The sequence below is a fragment of the Gouania willdenowi genome, chromosome 3, assembly GCF_900634775.1.
Source record: "Gouania willdenowi chromosome 3, fGouWil2.1, whole genome shotgun sequence".
Classification (NCBI taxonomy): Eukaryota; Metazoa; Chordata; class Actinopteri; order Blenniiformes; family Gobiesocidae; genus Gouania; species Gouania willdenowi.
In genome coordinates this window covers 38998751-39019030 of record NC_041046.1, presented here as the reverse complement: position 1 = coordinate 39019030, position 20280 = coordinate 38998751, and the positions used below count along the sequence as shown (strand labels likewise).

At 38.6% G+C, this 20280-nt stretch overlaps 1 protein-coding gene across 3 annotated transcripts; it reads left to right on the top strand.

Annotated features, from left to right (window-relative positions):
* The first annotated feature begins 9083 nt into the window (after positions 1-9083).
* On the top strand, positions 9084-17767 carry nqo1 (NAD(P)H dehydrogenase, quinone 1). 3 transcript variants are annotated; one of them, XM_028434027.1, is made up of 8 exons: positions 9089-9188; positions 9274-9502; positions 11957-12130; positions 13699-13829; positions 16117-16230; positions 16983-17084; positions 17186-17498; positions 17591-17767. In XM_028434027.1, exons 2-8 carry the CDS (start codon positions 9499-9501, stop codon positions 17665-17667), a joined length of 915 nt encoding a protein of 304 aa, XP_028289828.1. In that variant the 5' UTR covers positions 9089-9188; positions 9274-9498; the 3' UTR covers positions 17668-17767. The 3 variants fall into 3 exon arrangements, with proteins under 3 accessions (XP_028289833.1, XP_028289828.1, XP_028289837.1); XM_028434032.1 differs by lacking the exon at positions 16117-16230 and having other exon boundaries at positions 9084-9188; XM_028434036.1 differs by lacking the exons at positions 9089-9188; positions 9274-9502 and having other exon boundaries at positions 11988-12167.
* The last annotated feature ends 2513 nt before the right edge of the window (positions 17768-20280 follow it).

The following is a 20280-nucleotide window of genomic DNA, read 5'->3' as shown; positions in this document are numbered from 1 at the left end:
ATAAATTGGCTTTAAAAACACGTATTTTCCCTGGCTTTTAATCAGAGTTAAATGAACATAGCAAACCTTAATTTGTTTGAATCTATTGTCTCTGTTTCTGTATTTTGTATCGTAATCTGTACAGCACTTTAGTCAACTCTGCTTGTTTTAAATGTGCTTTATAAATAAAGGTTGAGTCGAGTCATTCAAATTATTGTGTTTGTCCAGTCCCAAATCCTTATCACCCTGGAGATGACCATCCCTTCCAAAGAGAAAGTAAAAAAGTTGCGTAGCCGTGGACGTTGCCCTGTGTGTGGCAATGATTTATTCTGCTTTTCACAATCCCATAGGTGCAGCACAGCTCTTTGATCAAGGAAGAAGTTTTGAGGCCAGTGTGATCAGAGTGCAAGCGAGCCAGACAGCCATAATAGACAAACCAGTGGTTGAAAAGCACTGAAGCTGTTGTCTTCGCTGTTTGATCTTTAGTTGGTACAGCTATTGTGTAACACATAAGAGTCATTTCATATATCATTTAAACACATTTTTAGCCACACTGTAAATGTTTAGTTTGATTGAATTAGTACTTTTTGAGATAAGGGCCATTTAGTGAAGGGGGGTATGTGTTTATTTCTTTTTCAGTTTCCAATATCTCAGGAACTACATCACATAAGAAACTGAAGATTAGTATTGAAATACAGCTCCACCTACTCTCTCAGAATATACAAAAACATCTGCTATACATTTTCTATCCTTGTTTGTATAATTTTAAAACCATAATTAAGTATTTACAATAATATTAAAGCCGTAGATGATAAGAAACTGTGTAACAGAAGTCTTTGACTCATTTTTCATTGGTAGATCTTTGTTGAGTGTGTCTGCAGCAGGTAAATCGCCAGCTGCTTAAACCTGGCTGGGAGCAGGTTTCCATGGCAACTAAGGTGATTTATCTTTGATAAAACGGCCCTTCCAGTTAGAACCCAGTTAAACTGAGCCGGGCTCTCATATTAGAACTGGAAATAACCGTGTGCTAGGTTTGATGAAATGCCTCCCTGATCAATACATCATCCACTGAAACTGCATTTATATATCTATATTATATTATATGTGTGTATAGGTCAATAATTCATTTTTATTTACTTTCTATTGGCATGCAATACATACAGTTGCTGACATTAATTCTGTGGACTGCTCATTTTACTGTTTGTATACAAACATTTGCATAAATCTTTACAAGACACATCAATGTTTAAAGTAGTATATATTTAACAGTTCTTTTGTCCAGAATTAAACGAAATGCAATGTTATTTTTTCCAACAGTTGTAAGAACAGTAGGGATGTTTGTTTTATTTCTTTTTTTTTTTCACAAAAAGTGCAGAGTCACAACCATGTTTTAACATTTAGAAAATGTGACCAGTAGATGGTAGTGTTTAATAAAGGTAAAGCAGCAGAAGCACACACTTTTATTTTGTAAGAGGGTTTTTTCCACCTCTTTATTGTGACTTTGCCAATGAGAGCATTAGCATGCTCATTGTTCTGTAAGAAAATTGATGTGGTTGAAGATTGTTCCTGGTGTGTTGAAGTGATTGAACTCCCATTTCTTTAGGTTTTCCTTTTCTTTTAAAACATTGTGATGTTTTTTTCTGTTGGTCTTACAGGTCTTTGTGAAGATATCGTTGGTCACAGTAGTGTTGTCATAAATAGTGGAACCTATTGTTGCTAACTATTGCTCAATAAAATACAATATTTTCTTGTAATTTATTGAAACAGGATTAGTTATTGCTGTAGGGGCCTCTTTATCACACTTTTAATAATAGGAGACAATAATTATCTACATTTTTAAATCGGAGGCCGCGTTTACTTACTATTGAAGTAATTACATAAAAGTTGCATTAGTAATTTTAAAAATCAATACATTTCACTTGAAATTACCTTCATTGTTTCGAATTTGTAGCGTAAGCCTTAGGGCAGAGATTCTCAACTGGTGGGTCGGGACCCAAAGGTGGGTCGTGGACCTATACTGAGTGGGTCGCGAACAGCTGGTCTTAAAGTCTCTCATGTTGGACTTGTCTTTTATTTTGAAATAAACTTTTCTTTTGACGGGCATGCTGTGAAGTGCATATTGCACAGGAAAATATATAGATTTATGTTTTAAAAAAGTGTGTGCGTTTTCAACAGCAATTTTTGAAAGAATCGCGGTTTAATGGCCATAGCAAAATGTGGATCCCAGGGTGAGACCAGTTGAGAACCCTTGCTTTAGGGAACCAATGTTCAAGACACATTTAGAAGAGCCAGCTGTTCCACAAATGAAAAAGCATTGGACATTTTGGAGACAGTATGAAATAAAGAGGGGGTACACAGGACCAAAAATATTAGGAACCACAGGCCTAAACGAATCAGACTATCCAGAGAAATGAATGGTTGACAGAGTTGTGACGAGTACTGATATAACAACTGTTACTTGATTGAAATTAAGTAACTTATACATAAAATACTCAAGTACAAATAAAAAGTAGCTCAATTAAATAGTACTCAAAGTAAAAGTTACTAGTTACTTTCACCCCCGACATTTATTTTTGGTAATAAATCTTGCCACTGTTCCCTTGCATACAATAAACATCTCATGTATAAACTTAAAAAGGGAGAGATGAAATTTCTCATAATTGGAACCTAATATATTTTCCACAAAGGCATCTGTATAAAATACAAGGTTTGTCAAAATGTACAATTTTTTTTAAATAAAATAACACCAATTAATTTAATTGAAAATAAAATAATTATCAGGCTCTAAAACTGAGAAAATAACTGGTATTCAGAGCTGCTTTGGCACCTTGCATTCATTACGTTTAATCTGATTGGTCGGCTGTGCTGTAATGCATTTGACTGTGAAACTACAAAAAATGAAATGACCAATGTCCGTTGATCATTTAAAACTAATAATAATAATTTAGTAAATTTACTCAGTAACAGTTTGGTCTAGAAATGTAATTATTTAATTTACTACTTTTAAAACCTACTATACTCAAAGTACAAGTAGCCATAAAAGCAGCTCAATTACAGTAACGTGAGTACTCGTAATCAGTTACTTTCACCTTTGGTGGTTAAACTGCTCTGAGACTTTCTAGTGTAATGAAGTTGTCATTAGTTTTATAGAAAGAGTCTTTTCTTGGTTAGATATATCGTTGCTCTTTCTGTTGGTATTGTAGTTTTTGGAAAGAGATTGTAGAACTTTTTGATTGCATAGTTGTGGGGAAAGAAATTGTGGGAAAGGGTGTTTGGGAAGCTGTTGGTGTTTTTTCTGGTTTTGTAAGAAATCTTAATGATGGGGTGTTTGTCAGTCTGTGTGGTGCTGCTGTCTGGGTCCCGGCCTGAACAGCCGTTTTGTAAAGTTTGGGGCTTGTTTTTCCCTCTCTGGTCTCGTGGGTGCAGCCAGGCAGAAATCAGGGGCTCTTGAAACGCTCCGGCTAATACGTTCAGCCTGGTGTTCCCTGGGACTGAGAGCTAATGATGCTGCAGGGAAATAATGAGATCCAGTGACACGGCAGGTAGACGGCGGCTCCATCCTTGTAAAGGAATTTGTCGGTATAAGATTTAATGGAGGAACACTGGAGACAGAACACGGTGTGACGAACACTGGGGACTTAGTGAGCTGATAATTAGAGACACAGCATGACTACAAAGCACAGGAAGTTGGTCACAGAGTTAATTAACCATCAATATTTGCTCTTGTTTTTCACCTCATGTCTACTTGTGGTCGTTTTGGACTTCTCCTGTTTGTCTATTTTGTCTTCTTTTGATTCTTGGTTCAGCTCCCTGTTTATAAGTATTTTTTTTATTTTTTTTTTTAAGAAACACTTTCCAAACTTTTAGTTAAAGCTGCAGTATGTAAGTTTTTGTTGTCAAAAATCCATAACTATCTTTGAGCATATTGTAATCCAAAGTGTTCTGAGTCAACAGTGAATCTCTTCTCTTTCTCTTCTCTTGGCCCTGTATTAAACATTTAGAAATCTAGATGATGCTTGATTTCAGCCAATCAGAGATATTTCTACAAACAGTGTGTTACGATTGGCTGCTTGACTGAGTCCAGCACGTTCACATACCATCTATAGTAAAAGTGCAATAGCTGATGTTCCAGCTGCAGAAGTCTACACCGCGGTGTTAGGCACAGTGATTACACGGCAGAGCGAGTGGAAAAAATTAGACAGACGAGAAGAAGCAACAGAATAAAGGCCTAAACATACTCTGGAGGAACAGACCGCTTTGCATCCCGCACAGGCTCTACCCCACATACTGGCTTTAGAGGGAGAGTGAGAACAGACAGGATACATCGCATGTAAACCTAAGAGAAGCCTATCCAAGGTGGAAAGAACAGACGCAGTTCATTTATTTAACAGTCCAGATGTGTGAGTGATTGTCACTCTGCTCTGAGCGGCGTTTGGATCATAGCAGCCTCTGTGAGCTCTCTGGCGGGGACGAGCTAACGGCAGCAACCGCTGATCAGGGCAGTAACTACAGGGTGAGAGACAGAGGGGATTCATGTCAGTCTCTAAAACGCCAAAAAACTCAAACAACACAAGATAAAGTCCGTACATTTCTCACTAGAGGTTGTTGACAAAAAAGTTGTTAAAAGGTTCACAGCGGTGCGCATTCATGATGTGTGTACAATTCTACATACGGCAGCTTTAAAGGAGCATAGGGCAGGATCGAGAAATTAGACTCCATACTGACCGTGACAATGAAGACAATCCTGGAAACAACAACTTAAAGACCACTAGAGGCAGTGCTGGCCCTCAGCAATTTGGTGCCCGGGGAAAAAGTTTATGTGGCACCCATTTGTATCACAGTAACGCTCACTTTTACAATTTTCTTTATATTTAGCAAACAACAATTCATCCTAAATACTTACCTAAAAAAGAATATGAAGAAACATTTGGAAAAACGAACTTTTAGAATTAATAAATGCTAGACATTGTTTAAATATAGAATTAGATTTTTTTTTTCTTTAAATAGTATAAATAAAATGTGGCTGACATTACGCTGTTATTAGCATGAGTAAGGATGTCATGAAGGCTGTTGTTTGCTAAATTGACTTGAGACATTTTTTGTGTTAGGTGGAGGGATTTAGTGCGGTTAATTAGGGTTAGGGTAATGAACGACATTTAATGTCCAACAAGCAGTCAAACAGCAGGTTTCTGTCAGGTAACAATAACAATAATAAATCAGGTGTTGATTGGAAGGACAGCTGCGGCTACGTATGTAGTTTATCCCCACCAATATGACTGCTGTGTTTTTTTTTTTTTCTTTCTGCTTTTAATCTCAAAGAACTGTTTGAATCCAACACATCGCTATTATTATTTCATTCGAGCCATCGATGCTGGGTCAAGTGACCTTCCGTGCCAAGAATTGTGCAGCTCACAATCTTGTCTGGATGAAACCGGTCGGGCCTGAATGTCTGCATGCCGGGGGGAACCTGCGCACACACCAAAAGAGTCATGACACGGAATCTGCCTGGAGAACAACGTTCTTCTGTTTTATATGAATGGGATTCATTCATGCTGCATGATAACATTTGTCAATCAAACTTTTTTTTTAACTCCTTATGTAATAAAGCAGTACAAACAAAGCGCTTCACATTCATAGTCACTCTTCTCTTCTGACAAATACAGTAAATGGATATTGAAATGCTGTAAAAGCACTCTTGTTGTATTTACATACTGACAAAATAATAAGAAAAGTTTTATTGCTTTGTTTTTTACTAAATTATTTTAAGATTATGGGTTAAAATAATTCATACTTTAGGCTCTTAAAATGCATTTCTTGACTTTAAATTAAAGTTGACAGCTATTTAAAAAATACATTAATTTAATCAGAGGTTGAAACGGCCAAAGTGTCTTGTGTCTTTGTAAAAATGTGGTTTTCGGGAGTGATAGCAGGTCCGTTAAACCACTGATGCATCTAAAAACGTCTCTACCATTCGTCAATACTGAATTTCTCTACAGGTTTATTGTACCTTGAAGTAAATGAATGAAATGGGTTTCTCTGGGGAGCTCAACCTCAAGTGAATTCATTAAGAAGAAAACAAAGTACGAACAAAAGTTCATCCAGGAACAAAAGGACCCATTACTATTACCAAAATAAAAGCAGACAGACTGGAGTGGTGAGGACCACAGGACAATGAAAACACTTCATTACGAGATCAGGCACACCTGGTTGGAGACAGGAAGGAATCTTTGTACTCTCAACAAACATACTGAAACGACTGGGAGTGTAGGAACCCATAAATAGACAGATGAAGAAGAAAATAACTAGAAACAAAGTAAACCTGAAAACCACTGTAAATTATGCAATGGGCGGGACCATGGTGTTTGGTTATGTCATCAATACATCCTGTTTACGTGAAAAAAGTATTTCAGTGCATTTAAAGTGAAACATTTTTGATGCACTTTAGGATCTCTTTTTGATAAATCAGAAATGTGAATGGATTGTTTGTGTTGGACAGGCTGAAGATGAGCTGGAGCAAGTTTGGTGTCAGTTGAGCAAAACCATCACTATGGGTTTAATAAGTGTTACAGTTTTTTGAGAAACAAAGAAAAAGAGTAATAGACTCTATATACATTACAAGTGTTAAAAAATAAAAGTTTCTTCAGTGTTGTGACTATATTTTGGTTAAAGTTCCTAATCTGTTGCACACATTTTCTAGATTTTGAACTTCAGAGGCTTTTCTGTAGCACCACCTTTAGGACGATTGGCCTGTTTTTGCAGGTGTGGCTATCTGGCATGGGACTGGACCTTTGTGCAAAGTTTGGTGATTGTTCGTGCATGGGAAGTAGGATTTTCTCTGAAGAAGAAGAAATAACTAAAATAGTGACCCACACATATACCATATAAATGATAAAGGTGGGGTGAATATTGTGTGATACAGTGGAGGGCCGTGCATTTCACACCTGGGAACTTCAGTGAGGTCCTACACCAGTCAACCCCAATTAGCAGCCCCAGGTCCAGATCTGGCCCGCTGGAGCCGTGTGGTCCTCACCGACTCTGACACTACTTCACAAACTGTCATCATTTCATTGCAAAAAGTGTGATCAATCGATTGCGTTGATTGTGTCACTGCAGGTCCATTTTTAGTAGGTTTTATACTGTTTTCAAAAAGGGTGCGTTCTGCCTCAGGCAGGCTCAATTCAGACTCTACTGCCACTAGAGGCACATTTCCATCTCTGAATGTGAAGTTATTGCGTGTCAGAAACCTGCAGTCGAAGTGAAGTCCACCTCATGACGTAGCTGAAGCCGATTTCACAGGCTGACGGTAACCAATCAAAAGACGTGCATGTACTGTGCCTGCCCGCTAGCTCTAGTGTTACAACAGTGCTACAGCAGGTCAGGCGTACAATAGCCAACTCGAAAGCTGATTGGTTAAAGACAGAGTTTAATTTCCATTCATTTTAAGGACAGCCTTCTTCCACCTCCGTAATATCTCTAAAATCAGGAATATCTTGACCCAGAGTGATGCTGAAAACCTAATCCATGCATTTGTTTCATCTAGATTAGATTATTATAACTCTTTACTGTCAGGATATCCTAGTAACTCACTGAAAAGTCTCCTATTATTTCAGAATGCTGTAGCTAGAATACAAGTACTAACAGGAGAGAGCATATTTCTCCAGTATTGGCTTCCCTTCATTGGCTTCCTATAAAATTGAGAATAGAGTTTATTATCCTCCTGTTAGCATACAAAGCTCTACATGATCAAGCTCCTGTATATCTTAGAAACCTGTTAGTGCCTTATCGTCCGGGCAGATCACTCCCCTCTCAGTTTGCTGGTCTCCTGGAAGTTCCTAAAGTGTCTAGAAGTAGAACAGAAGGCAGAGCGTTCAGCTACCAGGCTCCTCGTCTTTGGAACCAACTCCCAGTCTTAGTATAGGAGGCTGCTAAGATTATATAGTAGAACACCAACATTATATTCATACACAATCCACCATCTACACATACTGTAGCTCGAATGGGCTGCAATGGGTGATAGTCCATTCAGACAGTTGTGCCGGGTTGTAGCCAAGCCCCCACTTCTGAACCTCGTTTCATGCCTGTCACATTGCCCACACTGCTTACACACCATTTACACTGATGTCCACCCCAAATTCATTCTCATTCCACTGTATTCCTGTATCATGTTGTTCTGCAGTCAGTGCCTTCTCCTCGCCCTTCTCTCGCTGCTCTATTTCAGATGTCTTGAAGCTGGAGTTGACAGTTCCTGATCTGTCGTTCATGACTCAACTAGTCTGGGACACTCTGATGTTCTGTCTCTCTATCCTATTCTGTTGGTCCTTCTGTCCACTAACCCCAACCAGTCAAAGCAGATGGCTGCCACCTCTGAACCTGGTTCTGCTGGAGATTTCTTCCTGTTAAAAGGGAGTTGTTTCTTCCCACTGTCGCTGATGCTTGTTCATGTGGGTTTTTTCTTTTTTTATAAAGAATTTTATATTTTGATAGCGCTTTGAAATGACTTTGTTGTAATTTGCGCTATATAAATAAAGTTGATTTGAATTTAAGCTACAGGTACAGATTTTAGACCCTGGAACACATGATGGCTGAATTTGATTGGATAAAAGCTCGAACATAAAGGCCATTCCCCCAAATCTCAACCTAAGGCTAGAAGCAGTTCAACCAAGCTATGGAAAGAAATTAATAACTAGGAGCAATAATTAAATACATATTAGTGGAGATATATTTCAAAAATACATTTCTATTCTGATGATGTTTAGGGGCAGCAGAGAAGGACCTGCTGAGGACCCACCGCTGGTGTGATAAGATATCATGATATTAAAACGTCACAAGATGTATTGTCAAGGGTGTGGGGGGTCTCACGAGTTGTCTACTGTACACACCAGATTGTTATGGTTTCTTTATTCATTCTGTTCTTATTGAGTTGAAAAGGTCAAACTGTCCTTTTTCCCTTTCAAAAAACCACTGTACTGTTATCACGAGCCCATTATCACCTCTGTCGTGTGGTATTGTGAATCATCTCAACCACTAATAAATTATGTATTAAAAGATAAAGTATTTGAGCTTAAATAATGATAGATGAAGCATTTTCTCCAGCAGCTCCTTGTTGTCCAGCCTTTACTCAGTCAGTCCTGAGCTCCTATCCCCATGCGGCAGGTGACATGAACCATGCAGCCCCGACTGACGCCTCCCAAGGCTTCAAGTCCAACCAGGTGAAATTAAGTGGGATTAAAGTGTTTACCTCATGACCCCAGAGCCGGATAATCCACAGAAAGTGATTCAAACATTCTTTTCAAGGGCAAATAGGAAAAGGAGACACGCCTCCTTTTCACAAACACTCCACCAAACCGGTCCTACAGTCTGACACCTCCTCCTCATCTGGTGTACGGTATGACTTTCAAACATATTTGCTTTATCCTCATGTCCGATCTAACCATGGTTGTCACGACAAGCAAGCTGAGGGGTTTATAAAAGATCCCCAGGTAGACCCAGGACGGGGCAGAAGGGTCCAGCACACTCAGCATGGGTAAGACCGGCTCACACTCACTCACAGCCACCCACTAATCTGTGTGTAAACCTGTAGATCGCTGAGATTAAACAGGACAAACACACATTTACTCTGGATTTCAGTGGATTATGAGTTCAAACAGGTGGAAGGAAATGACTGCAAACACATAAACAGACTTTCAAAGCTTGTGGTTTTCTGAAGGTTTACTTTACTCTTATTATATAATAATGTATTCATCTGGAAATGAAAATTTAATTTTTTTGTCTGTTTAACGCCATCATTTATCTCAATTATCTACAGACAAACTGAAGAGATTACTCAAATTGTTCAGCATTTAAAGTTAAAATCAGTGGAAAACTGTTGAAATAAACTGAATATATGATATGTTTACACAGGCAATTTGAACGTTACATGACAGTTTGCTTGTTATGTGTTGTATTTGCACAAGTACTCAGTTTCAGAGCTCGTAAATGTTTGGCTATTTAAATATTTTTTACTAAAATCTACATATGGCTGGTTGTTTTTAATATATCTACTTCTATGATATTTTTTTTTAAAGCATTGCAGTTTGTGTTGTCTTAATCTTGTGAAAAATGTCCACATTAACAGGATCACTATAAAAATCCATCACATTTAAGAAGATTCTGTCACATTTAACAATATTTAGGCTCTAAAGCCTGACAGTAAAACGAAAGACTAATGTTCACTAGTTATATTTACATATAGCTATATGTATAGATTTTTCTTTAAATAATGTAAAACATCATTAAAAGCAGCGAGGTTCACAGTGTAGCTATAACCAGATCATAACAATAAATTGACACATTAATCATGTGGGACTGTGATATCAATAAATGCAAAAATAGATTTTTTTAAGAAGGAAATCATGTATTGTGATATTTATACATAGATTTATACATAGATGTGCTACAGGCTATAGTGGATAATTTTATATAATGATTTAGTTATAGTATAATACTAAATATATAATATAATACAGAATAATCAAAATTATTGTAAATATACTGAACAAAAATATAAATGCACAAACCAAAAATGCTGAGTTAAATTGATATATAGTGAAATCTACTCACAAATAGTGTTTTGTTTTTGTGCTGAATGATTTTTATTTATTTTTTTGCTGAGTTCTGGTGACCCACTTCCATTGACCATTGACCACTCCCTGTGAGATTACTCAGTCAATGATTATTCCACCCATAAAGAGCATGGAGCAGAGTTGGTTAAGCATCGTGACCTATATACAGACACACATTGCAGCTGGATCAATAACAGACCACTTTTGTCACAAGTCATAATGTCACAGTTGTCATAAGTTGTGAGGGAGTAGACCATGATTTGATTAAATAGATTTTATTTCACTTGTAACTTTATCATGCTGTTGTAACTGTATTTTACTCTGTCAATTGTTACTATCAGAAGTGTAAATAATACTGATATATCCAATACTCAAGTACAAGTAAGTCATACATAAAATAATCGAGATTAAATATTGCACAATTTGGAACTTCATTTATTTTCCTCAAAGGCATCTATATACAATAAAAGGTTTGTCAAAATGTACAATTCATTGTTAAATAAAATAACACCAATGAATTAAATTCAAAATAAAAACAAATCTCAAGACTTTTAAGTATATCTACATTCATGAGCGGCGCGGTGCATTATACGTTTAATCTATAATGTGATGCATTTGATTGTTGTCTGGTCATTTCATTTTTTGTAGTTTCACAATGTTCGTTGATAATTTTAAAACAAAAAAATAGAAATATACTCAAAAAAGTACCCATAAGCACAACTCAATTACAGTAACGTAAGTACTTGTAATCTGTTACTTTCACCTCTGGTTACCATGAACTGTCCTATTATATTTCTGTTGCTTGAATCATAGGGCAGGAATACGTTAATAATAGTTATGTTGAAATACTGCGATGGACTGCCACCCTGTCCAAAGTGTACCCCCACCTAGTGCCCAGTGTGAGCCGGAGATAATCAGAATCAGAATTCCTTTATTAATCCCAGGGGAAAATTGCTTTAGTTACAGCCACTTAAGAAAAAAGAAAAAAAATCACATATAAAAGAATAAAACGTTTAACAAAGATGAAAGAACTAAGCACCGGCAGACCCCTGCGACCCTGGAAAACAGAAACAAGCAGGTCTGAAAATGGATGGATAAATGTTGAAATATTTACCGATAAGATAAAAATAATTACATTGTGCATTTATATTTTTGTTCTGTGTACTTGACACGTGTTTTTTTGTTTATTTACACAATGCAAGTTTTAAATATTGTTAGATATCACAAAATGGTACTTTAATGGAATGGCTTTGATAGTTTTCCTGTTTATCTACATGTTGTGGTCTGGTCCAGTCCCCTGTGGGACTCTATGGGTCATAATGTTGTGGAGTTACATTTGTTCTTCACAGATGAATGAACTTGTTTCTCTCTCTCAGCTGCTGCTCAGAAGACCATCCTGATCGTTTACGCTCACCAATGTCCGGCTTCCTTCAACGCAGCGGTCCGGGACACGGCCGTCCAGGAGCTGAAGGATCAAGGTCACAGGGTCATCGTTTCCGACCTTTACGCCATGAGCTTCAACGCCAACGCCACACGGGACGACATCATCGGTGATCCCTCCGTCTCCCTCCATGTTGACGCTGCTGAGTGAGAACAAAGTTTAAACTGTGTCCAAACGTTATCAAAGGAAGAACGTTACTTTCATTTACACAGGCAAGGTCACATGTTAAAATAGGTTCAAATCAGGGGTGGAATGGCATGACATTTTGTGTCCAGACAAGCCCACTGTATTATCAGTGCCCCATGGAGAAGCTGTTATTGTGGCTCTTTGTCTTCATTTTCATTATTATTCTCCCAGAAAACCTTAAAATTGGGGACTTTTTAACTCCTTTTTAACCCTTTTTCATTTTGCAACTTATTTTGTCCCAAAAAGTTCTGACACTTTTTTTCAGACTTCAGCTACCTTTTGCCAATAAATATATTTTTTTTCCTATTTTTGTCTATTTTTTTTATTTTTGTCCTTTCTTTAATTTTTTTTGGCCACTTTTCATCTAAATAAACTAACTTTTGCTCAATAAATACCACTTGTTTCATTTTTTTTCCCTACATTTTGCCTCTTTTTGTTCCACATTTTTGCCCTTTTTCCACTATTGTTTACCACATTTTGCCCATAAAGCTACCTTTTGCCTTTACATACCACCTGGTTCCTCTTTATTTGCCCATTTTTTGGCCACTCTTGACGGCTTTTAGCCCATTTAAGTCACTTTACACTGTTTTCTTGCCATGTTTTTGCCATTTTTGGCCACCTGTTTTCATGCCCGTCTCCACTCGCTCGTCAAAAAAATAAAATAAAAACAACGTAGTAGAGTGATTTGACCCACTTCGGGTCGACGGCTCACCAGGACGATGCCCGGTATGCCAGATGGCCAGTCGACCCCTGCTTCAAATTATACACAGGAAATAAATCCTTGTAATCAACCTGGTTTTACTTTTCATCCATATGTATACTGTAAAGAGTTCAGTTTTCTTTATTTTTGTTTTATTTCTTAATGTAATGATTTTGCTTGACTTTGGGAATTTTTTTGTTTGTCTTTCTGAGAATACAAAGCAGTCATTTACAACTGCTCACCTTCAGATGATGCTGCTCAGTGAAAACACATTTTTAAATGGAAATTGCTTGAAAAATAACAACTTTGTGGTTTTTTTTTAATTAATTTTGTAGTAAAGGTTAAAATACATTCACCAAAACATTTTAATATCAGATAACTTTATTAATAATAGTTTTAAGCAGTTTTAATGTTTACGTTTTATGATGTGCTGTTTTTATTTTTCTGTTTGTATTGTAAAGTATCCTTGGTTGGCCTGAAAGGCTCTTTTAAAAAAAATGATTCATTATTGTTATTGGTCACATCAAACTGTTGGCACTCACATATTCTTCTCTCTGATAGTTTTTCTTAAAATGACTTGGGTTTTTATTATACGCACATGCAGTAAACATTTTTTCCCAATACTGATGGAAAATACCCATCCCATACCAATTTGTGTTCCTTTAAAATGTAGTTTTTTGGAGAATGAGAACCAGCTGCTTATAATACACAGTGTTCTTGCAGCTGTGAGGCTTTACTGAGACACTGTGTATAGATTCTTCCAGATCTGACAAGAGGTTGCTGTTTCCTAGGTGACCTGAAAAACCCAAAGCTTTTCCAGTACGGAGAAGAGACAATGCACGCCTTGAACGAAGGACGCCTCAGTGACGACATTGTGGCCGAGCAGAGAAAGGTCACGGAGGCGGAGCTCATCATCTTCCAGGTCAGTGTGCTTAGACGTTTTCAGCTAATTTACAGTAAGACTTCTAATTCATCTGGCTTTGAAACCCAAGATCCAGGCTGAACCTTCAGATGTCACTTCAAATCCAAGATATTTTGGATTATCACAGCGGAGCAAGTATTAAAGAGGACTAACGAGATTAAAGTGTCAGGTGAAGGGGTTTTTGTGGGGCCCAAATGTAGGGGGTTGATGAGGAGGTAGAATTATATTTGATCAAATTTTAAATTAAGTCCATGAAACCAACAAAACTATAAGTCACTGAGGAACAAGAGGAGAGAGAACCAAGACAATGCACCAGCGGCCACACAGTGTTCAAAAACTCCTTAAATAGTGAGGGTAAACAATGAGTTAGGCTTCACCTGTGAAAGAGCAGAAGGAAAGAGAAGGACATCTACCTCACTGTTGGCCCTAACACAGAGACAAGAAGGTGCTATACACATGAAGGGACTATTGCCAAAACACAAAAACTAGCCTTGGGAGAAAACAAAGCAGATTAAAAACAACATAAATTGGACTCTAGAATGAGACATGATCAGAAACAAAACCCTGACATGGGATGACCCCGCCAGGCACTTTTTCAATAGGAGGGTCTTGGCGATAAAATGTTTCTGCCAGAGGAGTGGGAGCAAGGGCTGGGGTGCTGACAACTATACACAAAAGTCTGCAAAAGAGGCAGGATTTACTCTTAAAGCTGCATGTTTGTAGTCAGCAAAGACCAATTGGCTGCTATACACAACGCATAAGTTGTTGTGAAGTGTGATCAGCTAGCAATGACCGTGCAACGGACCTATCGTAACTGGAAAAAATAACATCAACAACAGAAAAAACTCTAAACTCTGTGACTCTAAGACCTTGCAAAGCTAATTATAAAACAGGACATAAAACCAGCGTTCCTTTAAGACAGTACAAGATATGAAAAAACAAGAAATACAAAACTAGATCAAAATAAACATTAAAATATTCAATGCAGCTTCAAAAAGCGAGAAAGGTAGAAGGGCAAAGCAAAGAAGAAGAAAGAGTACGTAACTGGATGACACAAGAATAGTTTAAAAATGAAGAGATCAAATATGAAGATCTGAAATCAAACAAGACTCACTGACTGAGCTGTGGCTTTGATGGCTACACCTGTTGATTTGCTGGTAACAGAAATTGGTAATTTAAAAAAAAAAGGAAAACAGACATGGCGGTGTGTAGAAGGCTGTCGGTTGCTGGTGCTTTTCGTAAACTGCTGATCTACGGATTTTCACTTCAAATTGCTTCCCGGAACAATCCAATATAGAGGAAATATCCGGTGGGTCACATTTCTCTGTGCCACATACAGAAAAAAAAAAAAAACATATTGATTCCAGATGCTGCTGCTCTTCCTTCAATGAATCACCTTCAGTTTTCACCTGGCAGCTCCATCTTCAACATCCCTTGTCTAATATCCCGTCTATCTCTGCTCTGCATGTGTCTCTCAGTCCCTCCTCTCTGACCTTATCTCCACATGTACGTATGTCTGCTCCTCAGATGTATTCATGTCTAATCCTGTCCATCCTGGTCACCCTTGAAGATAGCCTGGAAGTCTCTAATCTCTGCCTCATAAATGTGCAGCTGTCATATGTGCAGTTTCTGAATGACTTCATATGGACCGACGACATCTGTGAGGAAAACATCCAGAAGTGTCAAATCTTAAAAAAATTCATCCCTGTATTAATGATTAATGCAGAAATTAATAAATTAAAGACTGATGGATGGCTTTTGAACATGTGGCGATTCCTGTAATAAAATGATAAAGATACACACTAGTGTTTCTAATATAAAGTGATGGGACAACAGGAAAAATACGCAATACTCAATGAAGTGCAAAATTACAAGAAATTGCACATAATAGAGCATAAAGCATTTCCAAAACGCGTAACGACAACAAAAACACACAAAATGACTCATAGCACGTAACAACTACTGTTATTTCCTGTATGAATGCTCACATTGATCAATATTCTAAATGCTGACATGAATTGTGATAACGTGGCCTTCAGATCAGACAATCATGTTTTGTGGCCCCCATTGTGAACAAATTTGCCCATCCCTCCCATTGACCTTCTTGTCATTTTTTTAGCACAAGCAATGTCAGGCTAATCCTCATCATTGTCTGTTGAGCTTTGTAGCTGAAGCCTCCATTTTAAAATATTACGGTCAGCTAAAGCGTGACTAGAGATATGAATTAATGAATCCCCTCTAAAGCTTGTGTGTGCGTGTGTGTGTGCGTGTGCGTGTGCGCGTGCAGTTTCCCCTGTACTGGTTCAGCGTCCCTGCCATCATGAAGGGTTGGATAGACCGAGTTCTTGCACAAGGCTTCGCTTTCTCCTTGGAGAAAATGTACGACAACGGCATCTTCAAGGTGTGTGTCATCAGAGGACACAACACGGTAACCCAAAGTGACACGATCCATGTTGATGTTGGCCTCAGTCCATTAAGGACTAAGTTTTAACCTCACATTATTCAGAATTTCTGACTGAACACAGACTGACAGTGTTTTGGGTGATTTTGGACAGGTTTTGGTTTTGGATTGAATTTTGTTCTTTGAGAGAATACGTTCAAAGGGCTCGATTTCAGACTCTTTTAACCCTTTCTTAATTTTGCCTGAACTTCACATTCAGTCTTCTTTGGTGAGTCTGAGATGCAGTTTTTCATGCATGTGGTGTCAGCTAGTTTTGGAAAGTTTAAGCTTTGTTGTTTTTATTACTTCCTCTGGTTTTTGGTGTTGTTCATTATTTATAGTTGGACTTATGCTCATGTTGTGTTTTTAGAATTTTTGTGTAGTTTGTTTAGTTTGGAGTACTAGTTTCTTTATTGTTGATCACATCAATAGAGATCTTTTTTATGCATTTCAAAACTTTTTTACATTTGGTTTGTTACTATCATTATCTTTTGTGGCTCAGTCTGTCTGAAGACCTGACGATCAGTCTTTCTTTCTCGGAAGAATGACTTCTGGACTTTAAGTCATTGTTTCCTTTATGAATGTAACACATTTGTGTCAGATTTCAGACTTTTCAAGACCCCTTAGTCTTGATGTTGGTTGTGGTTTTCAGGACCTGCTTTGAACCCATTTTTGATCATCTAACTTGTATTGTCTTTCAACTCTCTCTGAAGGATAAGAAGGCCATGCTCTCCTTCACCACAGGAGCGATCGAGAGCATGTTTCGTCCTGATGGGATCAATGGAGACATCAACGTCAGCTTGTGGCCTCTGCAGGTCAGACGGAGACTTCACACCTTGTGAAACAGTCTCTGAACTGTAAAATAAAGCTGTTGACAACGTCTCTTCTTCTCCTTTGTTTGGTTTTTTTTCTGTAGAATGGCATTCTGCACTTCTGTGGCTTCCAGGTCCTCGCTCCTCAGATCTTCTGGAGTCCCGCTCACTGTCCTGATTTTGTGCGAACCACCATGCTCGACGGGTGGCGAAGCCGGCTGAAAGACCTGCTCACAGAGACGCCGCTGAGGTTTGCTTCCTGTGAATGGTTTAATCTCAGCTTCCAGGGAGGCTTCATGCTCCGGCCAGAGGTGAAGAAGGAGCAGGAATCCCAAGAGTACGGCCTCACAGTAGGACACCACCTAGGGAAGCCGCTGCCGAAAGACAATCAGACCAAAGCTCCGCCTGTGGACAAAGGTTTCTCAAACATCTAGAATCTAAGAACAACTCATCCTGTTGATAAACCTGGCTCTGTGTTGAGTTGTATCTGTCTGATGTTGTCTTTTCAGGTTGTCTTTGTGTTCCACATGGTGGGATCAGAGCTTCACCTGCAGCTGAAGATGCAAAAAAAAATGACAGGAACTAAGACGACTGTTCACCACCAACCCTAGAACTACTTCATTTGTTTAGAAAACAAATGTTTTCTGTTTACTAATGTTGAAATAAATAATGAAACCATTGTGTCAGTGGACGTGTGTTTAGTTAGATGTAGTTCTGGTGTTTAATTACATTTATCAGACTAATTTAGCTCTGCTAGTCTACTAAAATCCACCTTGGACTCAATTGCCTCATTGAGGGAAAAAACTATTAAACGTCATAGGAAAGCTCTGTGGTTTAGCTCTGAAACTCACACACTCAAACAAACAACCCGTAAATTAGAGAGAATGTGGCGCTCTAATAAAACAGAGGAGTCACGAATACTCTGGCAAGAAAGCCATAGTAAATACATGACAGCCTTACGACATACTCGATCTACATACTACTCCTCACTAATTGAAGAAAATAAAAATAATCCGAGGTACCTTTTCAGCACTGTAGCCAGGCTAACACAAAGTCAGAGCTCTATTGAGCCCATGATTCCTCTAGCCCTCAGCTGTGAGGACTTTATGACATTTTTTAACGATAAAATGCATAAGATTAGAGATAAAATTAGCCACTCCCTGCCTTCACCTGGGCCTGCTGTACCATTAAATGTAAATAGGCCTAACCTAAACTGTTTCACACATATAGGACTTCAGGAACTTAACTCTATTATTTCATCCTCCAAACCATCGACCTGCCTTTCAGATCCGATCCCAACTAAGCTGTTTAAAGAAGTTGTTCCCCTGGTCTGCCCATCTTTGTTGGAGACAATAAATATATCCCTATCAATAGGCTACGTGCCACAGTCCTTTAAAGTAGCTGTAATCAAACCCCTTCTCAAAAAACCTACTCTTGATTCCAGCACTTTAGCAAACTACAGGCCTATATCTATTCTTACTTTTATTTCAAAGATTCTTGAGAAAGTTGTGGCAGCTCAGCTCTGTGAATTTCTTCAAAACAACAGCCTGTTCGAGGACTTCCAGTCAGGTTTTAGAGCTCAACACAGCACAGAGACTGCTTTAGTTAAAGTAACTAATGATCTACTCTGGGCTTCAGATGAAGGACGACTCTCAGTGCTGGTTTTATTAGATCTTAGTGCAGCTTTTGACACTATAGATCACTATATTCTACTAGAGAGATTAGAGAAATTACTTGGAATCACAGGGACTGCCCTAAACTGGTTTAAGTCCTACCTATCTGATAGGTACCAGTTTGTACACGTGAATAATAAGCCTTCTGTGTTCACTAAAGTAAGCTACGGGGTTCCTCAGGGCTCTGTGCTAGGTCCAATCCTCTTCTGCATCTATATGCTCCCCCTTGGAAATGTTATGAGAAAATACTCTGTTAACTTTCACTGCTATGCTGATGATACCCAACTGTATGTATCAATGAAGCCAGGTGAGACAAATCAGCTATCTAAACTTGAGGCCTGTCTAAAGGACATTAGGGCCTGGATGGACCAAAATTTTCTTCTTCTTAACTCAGACAAGACTGAGGTCATTGTACTGGGCCCACGACACCTTAGAGAAACCTATGCTAGCCTAACTGCCCTAAATGGCATTACTCTGGCACAAAGCACAACTGTTAGAAACCTTGGGGTTCTATTTGATCAGGATTTATCCTTCAACTCTCACATAAAACTAACTTCAAGAACTGCCTTCTTTCATCTCCGAAAAGCTAGTCCATGCTTTTGTTACCTCTCGACTGGATTATTGTAATTCTCTTTTAGCAGGCTGCCCGAGCAAGTCGCTTAAGACACTTCAGCTGGTTCAAAATGCTGCAGCACGTGTACTGACTAAAACTAGGAGAAGAGATCACATTATTCCTGTATTAGCCTCTCTGCATTGGCTTCCCAGAAAATATAGAATAGAATTCAAGATTCTTCTTCTCACTTATAAAGCCCTAAATGGACAGGCACCAGTCTATCTCAAGGAGCTTGTAGTGCCATACAATCCCCCCAGAACACTGCGCTCTCAAAATGCTGGCCTACTCGTTGTCTCTAAAAGTAGTATAGGAGGAAGAGCTTTCAGTTATCAGGCCCCACTTCTCTGGAACCATCTACCAACCACGGTTCAGGGGGCAGACACCCTCTCTACCTTTAAGGTTAGGCTCAAAACATTCCTCTTTGGTAAAGCTTTTAGTTAGGAACCAGCTCATAGCTCATAGTTAAGATGCAATAGGCATAGACTGCCGGTGGGGGGGTCTGGCATGCTCGGTTGGAGAGAGGTTGGAGAGGGCGTTAAGAGAGAGGTCATTTAGGTTAGAGAGGGACCGGAGAGGGTCCCATTCCTCTCTCAAACACTCCCTCTATGTCTGCTTCTTCCCTTGTGTGTTTGCTCCTGTACTCCTTCTGGCTTTTGTCTTGCAGGTCCGTGGGATCCTCAGTGTGGAGTTACAGAGTCTCAACAACTCTGTCCCCACCCTTTCCTCTGCACACACCCAACACAGCATAACGTGGATGGCTGTTCATCATAGGAATGGGATCCACACAAGGTTCCTGCTGCTTAACAGAAGGTTTTCCTTGCCACCATGATGAATTCATGTTGGGTGTGGGATACATATGTATGTGTATATACGTATATATGCATATGTGTGTATCCATAAAATGAAGAGTCCG

Coding starts and splice junctions, on each gene's coding strand:
- nqo1 (XM_028434027.1), top strand. Junction 12,131..13,698: donor CACACGGGACGACATCATCG/GTGATCCCTCCG, acceptor GCTGTTTCCTAG/GTGACCTGAAAAACCCAAAG. Junction 17,499..17,590: donor AGCTCCGCCTGTGGACAAAG/GTTTCTCAAACA, acceptor TTGTCTTTTCAG/GTTGTCTTTGTGTTCCACAT.